Source organism: Hippocampus bargibanti, linkage group LG17 (assembly GCF_051943395.1).
Source record: "Hippocampus bargibanti isolate YZ-2025 linkage group LG17, ASM5194339v1, whole genome shotgun sequence".
NCBI lineage: Eukaryota > Metazoa > Chordata > Actinopteri > Syngnathiformes > Syngnathidae > Hippocampus > Hippocampus bargibanti.
In genome coordinates, this window is record NC_142750.1 from 807354 (window position 1) to 818635 (window position 11282).

General features: G+C 42.4%; 1 protein-coding gene across 2 annotated transcripts; it reads left to right on the plus strand.

The window, feature by feature from the left end:
- Positions 1–1711: 1711 nt before the first annotated feature.
- On the plus strand, positions 1712–11070 carry gng13b (guanine nucleotide binding protein (G protein), gamma 13b). Of its 2 annotated transcripts, none has more exons than XM_089019305.1 (3): positions 1712–2917; positions 7379–7542; positions 7683–11070. In XM_089019305.1, the coding sequence occupies exons 2-3, from the start codon at positions 7445–7447 to the stop codon at positions 7786–7788; spliced, it is 204 nt and encodes a 67-aa protein (XP_088875431.1). In that variant the 5' UTR covers positions 1712–2917; positions 7379–7444; the 3' UTR covers positions 7789–11070. The 2 variants fall into 2 exon arrangements, with proteins under 2 accessions (XP_088875431.1, XP_088875429.1); XM_089019303.1 differs by having other exon boundaries at positions 1729–2917; positions 7375–7542.
- Positions 11071–11282: the final 212 nt, after the last annotated feature.

Genomic DNA, 11282 nt, shown 5'->3' on the forward strand with positions numbered 1-11282 from the left:
GTGTGTGTGTGTGTGTGTGTGTGTGTGTGTATGTGTGGTTAATAAGAGGAAAAAGTTCATACCACAAGAAGTAAAACAATAATGTAACAAAACTTACCACAGAGGTGAGGACTTTGAATGTACCCATTCAGAAACCTCACTCCTGTTGTTATTTCAGTTTCAAGTCCACTTTTTATTTCTTTGTTTTTAAAGAAGTTGAAGTGGGAAATGGGCCGACAGGCATTTAGTGTTCAAATGGAACACTAGTTCTTCTCTAAACTGATCAGCTACGGTGGTCCTCATGCCTTATCTGGAGTTATCCGGTCCTGACTAAACCATTGAAACAGGAATCAGTGTGTGTGTGTGTGTGTGTGTGTGTGTGTGTGTGTGTGTGTGTGTGTGTGTATATATATGTGTGTGTGTGTGTGTGTGTGTGTGTGTGTGTGTGTGTGTGTGTGTGTGTGTGTGTGTGTGTGTGTGTGTGTGTGTGTGTGTGTGTGTGTGTGTGTGTGTGTGTGTGTGTGTGTGTGAGTGGATTTCTGCACGTCGAGACGGAGCCAAGTAGCCGTAAATAGAAAAGCAGAGCAGAGAGGGGGCTGGATGCTGTAATGCATCCATGAATAAGAGATGCATTGAATGCAGCAGCTTTGTTGAGCCATCCGCGTGCACGCAATCATGCTAGCTCTCGTGCACATACGTATACACACATACACGCTTGCACACTGAGCGTTCCATTAGAGGAAGCTGAAGCCATTAGGCGTTTTATCTTCTTTGTGTGGGGCACTACTGACAAGATCCTTCTGCACATACTCAGAGAAACTCAATCAGGTCCGACACACAAACACTTTTGCTCTTTTTGTCGATATTTATTGATATTATATTATTTATATTTGTCTATATTTGACAAACTGACAATATGCTAAGCTAAGTTTCCCAAAATGTTCAACATGTTCCAATCCGATCCGTGTGATGGTCACATGATATGGCGGCGGAGAAAGAATTGTATTAAAGTGCCGCAAGATGGCGGCTAGCGCATCTGCCTCAGAGTCATCACTTTTGCAGCATTATCTCATATACGCGTGAAGGTTTAGTCAATGAAAAGGTTTCTTCGGCCGTCATCTGGACTTCTTTGAAGGTGTCGGATGATTCGCTTCTCATCCAAGAGGCTTCGTCAGCTAACTAAAATTTGCCGGTGGTGGGCCTCAATCTGCAGTCCACATGGGTGGTGGCAATAAGGCTTGGGTAGGCGGAGAAAATATCAAACGGTGCTTTTCGGATTCGGACCAAAACGAACCTTAACTTAGCTAGCAAGGTTTCTATCTATTTGAGTTACTTCCGGGTTCAGTGAACGTTGGCGCGTGTGGCTGCTGCTGCTCACCCAGACAAAAGCTTATCCTGTGACTGTAAAGTGACCATGAGAGAAAAGTGTGTGTAAGGCCAAAAGTTAGTCTGCCAAACATTTCTTTCCCATAAGAAACCATTAAAATGATAATAATCCGTTCCCAGATCAGCATAAAACATAACTTCTGCTAAATAAGCCTTAAAACTACACAAAATATACCTTATTTTATGTACAATAAATGTGCTATTGTATTATAAAGAAATAAACTGATTAAATAAAAAAACTATACTGTATAATCAAGTCATTTTATTGACCTTTGTGATGGTCGTTGATGTCCTTGCCTCTTGATGCTATCCGAGTGAAGTTGCAGTGCTTTCTCTGTGATAATACCCTCACTCACAATGTCCACTGCTAGTTGCTTTTCGTTCATCCAAATCAACAGAAGTTTTCAACCTCTTCTGTAGAGTGAGAACGTTGCTTAGAAAACACAGAAACACCCTTAGCCACACGTAGCGATGGTCGATTTAGCATACTGCTACTGGGACGCTAAGTCACACAAACACACACTTCGTTTGTGTAAAAGTACTACACTTGATAACAAACCATGTCTGCACTGAAAGAAATGGGGTGTGGGAAACTAGTCCAAGATTATATTCTCGTGAATTTAATGTTTGTAAGGCGAAAAGTTTGTAATCTAAAGTGTTTTGTAAGCTGAGGTATCGTATCATTGTAAATTGTTTTGGTGTTTTGTCTTGACAAGACATTTGCTCGTCCATCTCTCGGGTTTTGGCGTCGCCAGAGGAGAAACGGCCGTGACAAGATGTCCCCTTGCAATTTTCAACTCTACTTTTTCAAACGGGAACGACATGATTTCTCGCCTTCTGCCGCAACGAATGACTTGATGACCATCATTCGTTGACGACCAATCTCTGTGTTTGTCTCGATTTTTTTTTTTTTTTATCTGGTGTAGATGTCAAATGTCCTCAGATTGGAGAAGGTTAAAAATCTCATAGTGGATGCTTTGGGAGGCCATATTAGGACACAACACGAGTGCAAGGCACACACAGACACACACACATTGATAAATGGCCTCTCAAATTGTCTCCAGTGAGTGTCTCTTTAGCTCTCTCTCCGTCTCTCTCTCTCTCTGTCTCTCTCTCTCTCCGTCTCTCTCTGTCTCTGTGACAAGGTTCCCCCCCGCAGCCGCACAGTGCATTTGTCAGATTGGAGCGTTCTCCGCACGCCAGCCGGCAAAGTGTCCCACTTCCTGTCCTTCCCATTTAGTCTCGTGCCGCTCCAGCCTAAACCTTCATAATCAAAAGAATTGTCCTCCTCGTTCGTTCGTTCGTTCGTTCGTTCGTCCTCCTCCCAGCGACTCTTCTCCTCCTTCTCCTCGACTCTGGCCTTCCTCACGCGGCTGGCGATCGTCCGTTTCTGCCGGCGACTGCAGTTTTCTCCTTTTGGGGATCGATATCTGATTTGAAACACCGCTGGACCCGATTTCACAGCAGGAGGTACGCCGCGACATTTGCATCCTCTCCAGTTGAGAAGAGCAACAGCCTCTGGCGGCGCGTCGCATCACGTCACGTCACTGAGGTAACAACCAAGCGTCTGATTGTGCACTTTGACCCCCTCCTCCTGCGGGGTTATCGTGGGGAATTGATCGCAATGATCGTTTGCTTTGTCCTTGGGGGTATTTTAGACAAGGAATGACCACCATGTTGGAGCTTCAAATTTGCGCTATTTTGTCCGGAGACAAAATAATTTGAAGGCGCCAGATGTTTGGCTTCTCATCCGAGAGGCTTCGTCAGAGAACTAAAATTTGCTGGTAGACCATCACAAAGGTCAATGAAACCACTTGATTAATTTATTTCTTTAATTATAATACAATAGCACATTTATTATACATAGAATAAGGTATATTTTGTGTAGTTTTAAGGCTTAGAAAATTACAAAATGATGTTTTATGGGGACCTGGGAACGGATTATTCTCATTTTAATGGTTTCCTATGGAAAATTAATTTTTGGGATACACACTTTTTGCCTTACACACTCTGTCTGGGAACCAATTAAGTTCGTAAGCCAAGGTATCACTGGACTCCCCCCACCCTGCCCACCATTTTCTGTCCTTATCAATTTTTGGGGGGTTTTGGTTTTTCTTTCAGCTAGTGCCAAAAAAGCACTGGTCAGACCTCTGGTAATATTTTTTTCCATTCCACAAGGGGGCAGCATTAGCCTTTTTTTCCATGTTAGTGCTTTGTTATACCTTCAACCGTTGTTAAAGCGCTATATCCCATAAATCAATACATATTGTATTGTGTTGTATTTTGGACAGCTGCCCCCATTTCAAGCACGGATAACTCCAGACCAATATCACTTAGGAATTAACTCTTTTTTTTAAGAATTCTCTTTTTTTCTAATGAAAGAAGAGAGTTTAAGATTTCTTACGCTGCATTGAATGTTGATTTAGTCCTAAAACTCAATATTTTGTGGGTCATGCAATTGGAGTGACGATGACAAAAACCCTGGCACTGGAGTGGAGTTAATTTGGCTTCCTTTAATCGATGGAAATATGGAACCAACTGTATATTTTCTTGTTTTTTATTTGAATCAACGTGGCAGAAGGGTAACACTGATTAGCTCCTATTCCATCCGGCTTATTGATCGGCCCTCCCGATCGACTAGCACAGTTGCCGTGGCGATGGCGTCAAGTTGTGTCCCGGCAGCGGCGGGTGTTGGCATCCCTTTGAGGAGCTTTTTTTTTTTTTTATTGTCGATCTTCTCACTTTCCGCCGGTGTGAGGAGGCGCGTTGCCGCGTTGCCGCTTTGCCGCGTTGCCGCGTTGCCTCGTTTCTTTTCTATTTTTAGTCTCTATTTACAATGCAGTCACTAGCGAGGCTTTTGGCTCACTTTCTTTTCCCTTTTCGGCAATCTCCTCTGCCTCGTTTTCACGTTTTTTATTTTTCCGTCCGTCCCCGTTGCATGCTTGGAGCACTTAAAGGACAACCGACACCATTTTTTTGTTTCCTAACCGACATCAGAAAAACGTTTGATAGCATCTAAAATAGCCCAAAACATGCAGGCTGATATTTTTTAGTCAAATGCAAAAACAGCAATAAAAATGACATCAAGTGTCCCAAAACGACTTCAAAATGACCTCAGAGATGGCGAGTTTCAGAAGGTCACGCCCCCTTGTTCGTGACGTCACGCCAGGACGTCTTTGCCTTGCTCCAGAATCAAAACAATGGCTTCAGAGATTTCAGATTGGGAGAAGATGCTTTCTTGTTACTCATCCAGTTATGAATATGATTCAAATAGTTCTGAAGAGGAAAGCATAAATGTTTGCCATCGATGAAAGAAGTCCTTCCGTATCAATTTGAGCCATCAGGACTCCAATGTAGCGTCCCAGAAAAATTCACAAGATGGCGCCCAAGCTCCGTTGGAAATGGGCTGATTCGGCTGCTGGGAATTTGTGTCAACTAGTATCAAATAGTAGTCTTGGTGCAACACACAACGATTCACCATCGTGTTTTCCTTCTAATTTCGCCATCAACACAGTGTTTTTAGAGGAAAAAAGTACCCAAAATGCATTGTGTGTCGCTTTCTCAGTCAGGGGCGTTCCTGATGTGACATCACGTCAGGAATCGTCACCAACTTATAAACGACTTCCTGAATATTCAGCGCCAGTCTAAAAAGGTCAAATCTAGCTCTATACGCTGGAATCTTTGTCAAATGCGCTCAGTAGAAGTCATTTTACAAATTATGGACACAACTTGTCCGGAGGTGTCGGTTGTCCTTTAAGCCCCCCCCCCCTCTTATTTTTGTCCATGAGAGTCATTGCAGATTGGCACGTGAACTCCAAGATGGCTACGCACGTGCACGTGTATAGTTTAATAGTGTGACATGGAAGGGGGGTGAGAGGTTAATCTCTGGATGCTTTTAGCCTAAATCGCTATGCGACCTACATAACCTCAATAAAATTACCATCCTACACCCCCCCCCCCCCCCGTCCCCCCCCCCCCCCCCCTGAGGAAATATTGACAAAGCGCGAGACATGTAGGCCTTGGTTTGCTCATCTGCATTAGCGCTGCACTTAACTCATTCACTGCCACTCACAAATAGATTTGGGAATTGAAAATATGACAGAGCGCTATTCCCGAATGTGCTTTTTTTTCTTGTTTGGGTGCAGAAAAAGCACTGGTCAGACCTCTGGGATTTTTTTTGACAATGACAAAAACCCTGGCACTGGAGTGGACGCATTTTTGTGGGCACATGTCTGGCAATCAATGAGTTAAAACGTCGCACATTTTGTCAGTGACATTCAAGGAGACCAATTTAAATGGCTTTGACGTCACAAAATGAATGTAGCGACGTTGGCTCAGCAAGAACATTAATCAGCCAATAAAATCCCGCGTTTTTTTTTTTGTCCGTATCAAAACGGCGCTGGACTTATCGGGGACGTGCTACTTCCTGTGATTTTTCAAGTCGCAACAATAAAATAAAGCAAATCAAAAAAAGGCTGGGTGGATTCCTGATTTGACCCTTTGCAAGGACTAAAAATAGACCAGCAGCCTTTCCATGAGTAGGCAACCGTGAAGGACGGCAGGCGGCACAAAAGTGCCACCATCAACGCCCGCTAAAGTGCTAAGTGACAATACTGCCATGGGAACTTTGAGTCCAACGGCCACTTGAGCTATTTTTGTCGCAAAATACGCAGTGTGCGGCAAGACAATTCACAATCGAGTCTTCTATTGCTAGCATGTTAGCATGTTCGGATAGTGATCAATCTGAAGCGGGGAGGTGTCGGTTTGTTTTTGGGTCACGCCGCTAGCTAAAATAGGAAAATATGGATCCATGGCTGACCGTAAATGTGCTTGGGTGTCAGACCAAAGCTACAAAACACGAGTACCGAGTACCATAACACTGAGAAGTTCGCTGGTTATCACGTTTTAAAAAATATATACTGTTGTGGCGGGCACTAGGACCAGGCATCTTGCCCAGCAGGTGTACAGCAGGGGGCGTGTTTATGATCCGAATATTTCACTGCGTTTTTCCATGTTTGAGTTAGACCCACTTGTTAGCCGTTGGAATAAACGCGTGTCTACATTCAGTCGCGTGTGCTCCTTCCTCAACTGCTACACTGGTGACCCCGACGTGATCCAGCGTAATAATAATACATTACAGTTTAAAGGACAACCAACATCACTTTTTTGTTTCCTAACTGACATCAGAAAAACGTTTGATAGCATCTAAAATACCCCAAACACACAGTATGATATTTTTGGTGAAATGCAAAATACCAATAAAAATGACTCAAAGTGTCCCAAAACTACTACAAAATGACCCCGGATATTGCGAGTTTCAGAAGGTCCCGCCCCCTTGTTCGTGGCGTCACCCCAAGACGTCTTGCCTTGCTGGAGAATCAAAACAATGGCTCCAGATTCGGAGAATAATCTTTCTTGTTACTCAAGTTATGAATATGATTCAAATAGTTCTGAAGAGGAAAGCATACATTAAAGAATTTATTCCGTGCCATTTTGAGGTATCTGGGGGCGGGAAATGTAGCACCAAAAAGAGGCAGAAAATGGCGACAAAGCTCCGTGTAAGGAATTAATCAGCCCATTTCCACAGGCTGATTAATTCCTTACACGGAGGTTTGTCGCCCTCTTCTGCCTCTTTTTGGTGCTACACAAAGTTTTCAGTCCAAACAAAGTACAGCAAAATGCATTGACGTGATGGAAGGACTGCTACAATGTGTCCTTTTTTCGGTCAGGGGCGTTCCTTCAGTGACGTCACGTACGGACTTGTCACCAACTGAAAAACAAGACTTCCTGAATATTCAGCGTGAGTCTTAAAACGTAAAGTATAGCTATATGCGGTGGAATCTTTGTGAAATACGCTCAGTAGAAGTCATTTGAAGCCATTTTACAAATTATGGACACAACTTGTCCGGAGGCGTCGCTTGTCCTTTAAGTGTGTTGGTCTGATATTGTTTGTGCTCAATAAATTTGCCGGCCTCCTTTTTTTTAATTTTTGTTTTCTTCCTCCTTAAGGTAGACAACATCTTGCCACTGTTGTGTTGACCGCGTACAGAGAGACGAGTCCCGAAATCCGGCCGCCATCATGGACGAGATGGACCTACCCCAGATGAAGAAAGAGGTGGAGAGCCTCAAGTACCAGTTGGCTTTCAAACGAGAGAAGTCCTCCAAAACGGTGACAGAGTGAGTTCCTTTTGACTGACTGAAAAAAACAACAACTTTATGACCATAAATGGAAAGGACGGCAAGTCCGTTCAAGATGGACTGCGCTAATAAAGTAGCCGTGGAATGTAAACGTTTTTTTTTCTACCCCTCTTTTATAGCTTGGTGAAGTGGATAGAAGATGGCGTCCCGGAGGATCCTTTCCTGAACCCCGAGTTGATGAAGAACAACCCGTGGGTGGAGAAAGGAAAGTGCATCCTTCTGTAGCCTTCACATTCCCTCGCATCGCAGACCCGCAGATTCCACCCCTCTGTGACCTTTGACCCCCAGGACTCTGCCTCACGACCTCTCACCGCGAATGTATAACATCCCCGATCGCACGCACACACGAACACGTTTTCCTGACTGCCACCCGTTATCGTTATGCTATACTCGTACTTGATGTCTCCATAGACGATAAAACACTTGTGCAACCGCGAGGCACACCGTGACGTTCCGATTTTACAATTAACACTTGTTACAATTTTTTTTGTACTCAAATGTAAACAGAGTCTGGAATTTGGTGGCTGACGTGATGCCTTAAAGGTTGCAAATGGTCATTTGCATCCATGCTGACGATTATATCGGCTGGATTATTATTGCAATCCCCTAAATCCGCATAATTTTCACATGTAATAATTTCATGAAGATATATAACATCACATTTCCATCCAAAACAACAAACTTGGTGCTGGAACGGGTTGAGTTGTGGTGCTTAACGACTTCTTACGTATTTGATTTTTCAAAGCGCCAAAGTTTTTTGTCATTTTATGGCTTTCCCAAGATGTCGACCATTTTGTTGCAAGCGAACCTGTGCTCGTTTGACAAAGTTGTCAATCACTTTGAGACACTCCTCTTTCATAAATTGACGAAAGATTGTCAGAAATAGCTGAAATTCTGGTGCATTTTCATCCAAAAACTGAATAATCTGTGGTTGTAATTTGAAATCAATCGCTTTTTAATCAAAGCCACAATTGACATTTTCATGGGTACGCATTTTTTTGGGGTCACCTTATACTTAGAGAAGAATCGGCAATGAAAATGTTTTCCAATATGGACGCCACGTCATCTTGAAGAAGAATACAAAACAATCCGCTACATTTTTCATCTAGAAGCCATTCTTTGAGTCTCATTATTGAAACTGCCGTGCACGATATTGTGTTTTTTTTTCCCCCCGGAAATGACATATTTCAGTACCCCAAAATACAGCAAACATCCCAGGGGGAGTAAATGCACTGCCTGGAATGGTGACCAAAAACAACCAAAGCTTTTTTCCCAGCGCAGGAATAACCCGTGTTTACCATAACGCCAAAATCGGAGACGTTTTACGACTCGACGGCTTCTCACCCCCACAACGGCGCTGACATCACACAATGTTGAAAGCAAAGCATGCCTTTTCCTTTTCCTGTTTCACATTTGAATGCATGTTTTGATGTCATTAGGTCACAGGGTGCGTGTTTATCGTTGCTCGGGGTGTCTCCGGGGGGTGGGGTGTTCGCCTTCCCCGCGGATGACGTCAACACTCAGTCGGTACACAAACGCTCACGTGACAGCCAAGCCCCTTTAACTTATTAATCGATACATGTCTTTTTTTCTTCTTCACTCTTTCAATTGTATTTATTTATTTATCTATTTATTTATTTATGTAGGGAAATGTTTTCCTGTGATGATACTAGCACTTATCTTTTAAATGTTTGTCGTTTCCACCTCCTTATCGCCTATTAACTCATTCACTGCCAGACAATTTGCAAAAAATATGCATTAAAAAACCCACGAAGAAACAAACAAACCCCAAAACGTAGAAGGACGATACGAAACCCCCACTGCCCCGCCCCCCCACGTCATCTCAGTACATTTTCAGTGTATTTCTTTCATTACAATACAATAGCACATTTATTATACATAGATAAGCTATGCTGTGTGTAGTTTTAAGGCTGATTTAGTTGAAAATTATATTTTATGGAGACCTGGGAACGGATTATTCTCATTTTAATGGTTTCCTATGGGAAATGTTTTTTTGAGATACACACTTTTCGCCTTACACACTCTGTCTGGGAAGTTCGTAAGCCAAGGTCTCACTGCATTGTAATGACTCTCTCATTATAACGACTCTTTCTGGGGGACGCGATTCCCTGAAGGTTGTTCTGTAATTAGGTGACTTTTGCGCAAGCAACTCGGTGCAAATATTTAATTGAAAGTCATCCACCATGTGCTCATTGGTTCGTATTTTTGGTCAACTTAGTAAACACTCACCGTCTTGTAAAAATTGTTTTTTTTTGTAGAGCTTGTTATCATAAAAATACTACCAATATTTACTCAATTGTGTGACTAAAATAGAGGCCAGGGTTTTTGTCATTATCGCTCGAATTGTAGGACCCAGAAAATATTGAGTTTATGGACTACATAAACATTCCATGCAGCGTGAGAAACCTTAGACTGTGTTCTTTTAGCAGAAAAAAATGGTTAATTCCTAAGTTCTATGGATCTGGAGTTATCTGAGCTTGAAATGGGGGCAGATATACAAAATACAATATGTACATACGTATTGGTTTATACAGTGATTTAACAACAGTTGAAGCTGCAACAAATGCTGCCACCTCGTGGAAGGGAAAGACATTGGCGGAGGTCTGAGTTAATTCCTAAATGATATGGGTCTGGAGTTATATGATCTTGAAATGAGGGTGGCTGTCCAAAAGACAATGCAATACATACATATTTGTTTATATCGCACTTTTAACAACAGCTGAAGCTGCGACAAAGCGCTAGCATGGAAAAGAGGGGAATGCTGCCCCCTTGTGGAAAAGAAAAAAAGCCAGCACTTTATCTGCACCCAAATAAGAAAAAAACAAAACGCATACTAATTGTGAAATGGCGTTCTACGTCATATTATTAATTCCCAAATAAATTTGTAAATGGCAGTGAATGAGTTAATTTTTGTGTCCAGAATAAAGTTGTTTAGCTCAAAATGTTTCTTCCTAATCGAAGAATGTGATCCAATCTTACATTTGGTTTGTTATCCGGCAAGCGGATGGAACAAATGTGCACTGCTGTTTGTTTGCTTGAGATGCACTTAAACTGCCCCAGTCTTCCTAATAACTACTGTAACTTGTATATTTTTTTCCTTTCTTTTCATATATTCACAAAATCTGTGTGTATGCGTGTCTGTTACTTATAGTAGTTTTTTTTTTGTGTGTCCAACTAGCTAGCCACTTTTTCTTTAGGATTTCCGATTATGCATCACTTTAAGCCAAGGGTGTCAAACTCCGGTCCTCGAGGGATGGAGTCCTACATGTTTTCCAAGTCTCCCTGTTGCAACCCACCTGAGGCTGTGTTGCAACAGGTGTGTTGCAACAGGGAGACTTGGAAAACATGTAAGACTCCATCCCTCGAGGACCGGAGTGTGACACCCCTGCAGTAATCCCAAATGTAAGAATGACAAGCAATAAATTCAACATCCCTTTTTTTATTGCATTTTTTTGCAGTTTGAATAAAGTAGAAGATTTTGAGAGAGCTTTGTTGTCGGTGTGTTTTAGTTTCCCGGTGAAATACAGTAGCCACGTTTTATTGGAATTGGATATCGAGGATTATTAAAACGATAAAAAAAGAAACATGGATACAGCTCCCAAATGACTCAATAATAACCAGTGGAAGAAAAAAACAAGGATACAACAACAAAAGGGATGATTACACTAATGAAATTTCCGGTGTATAAGGCTCACCGG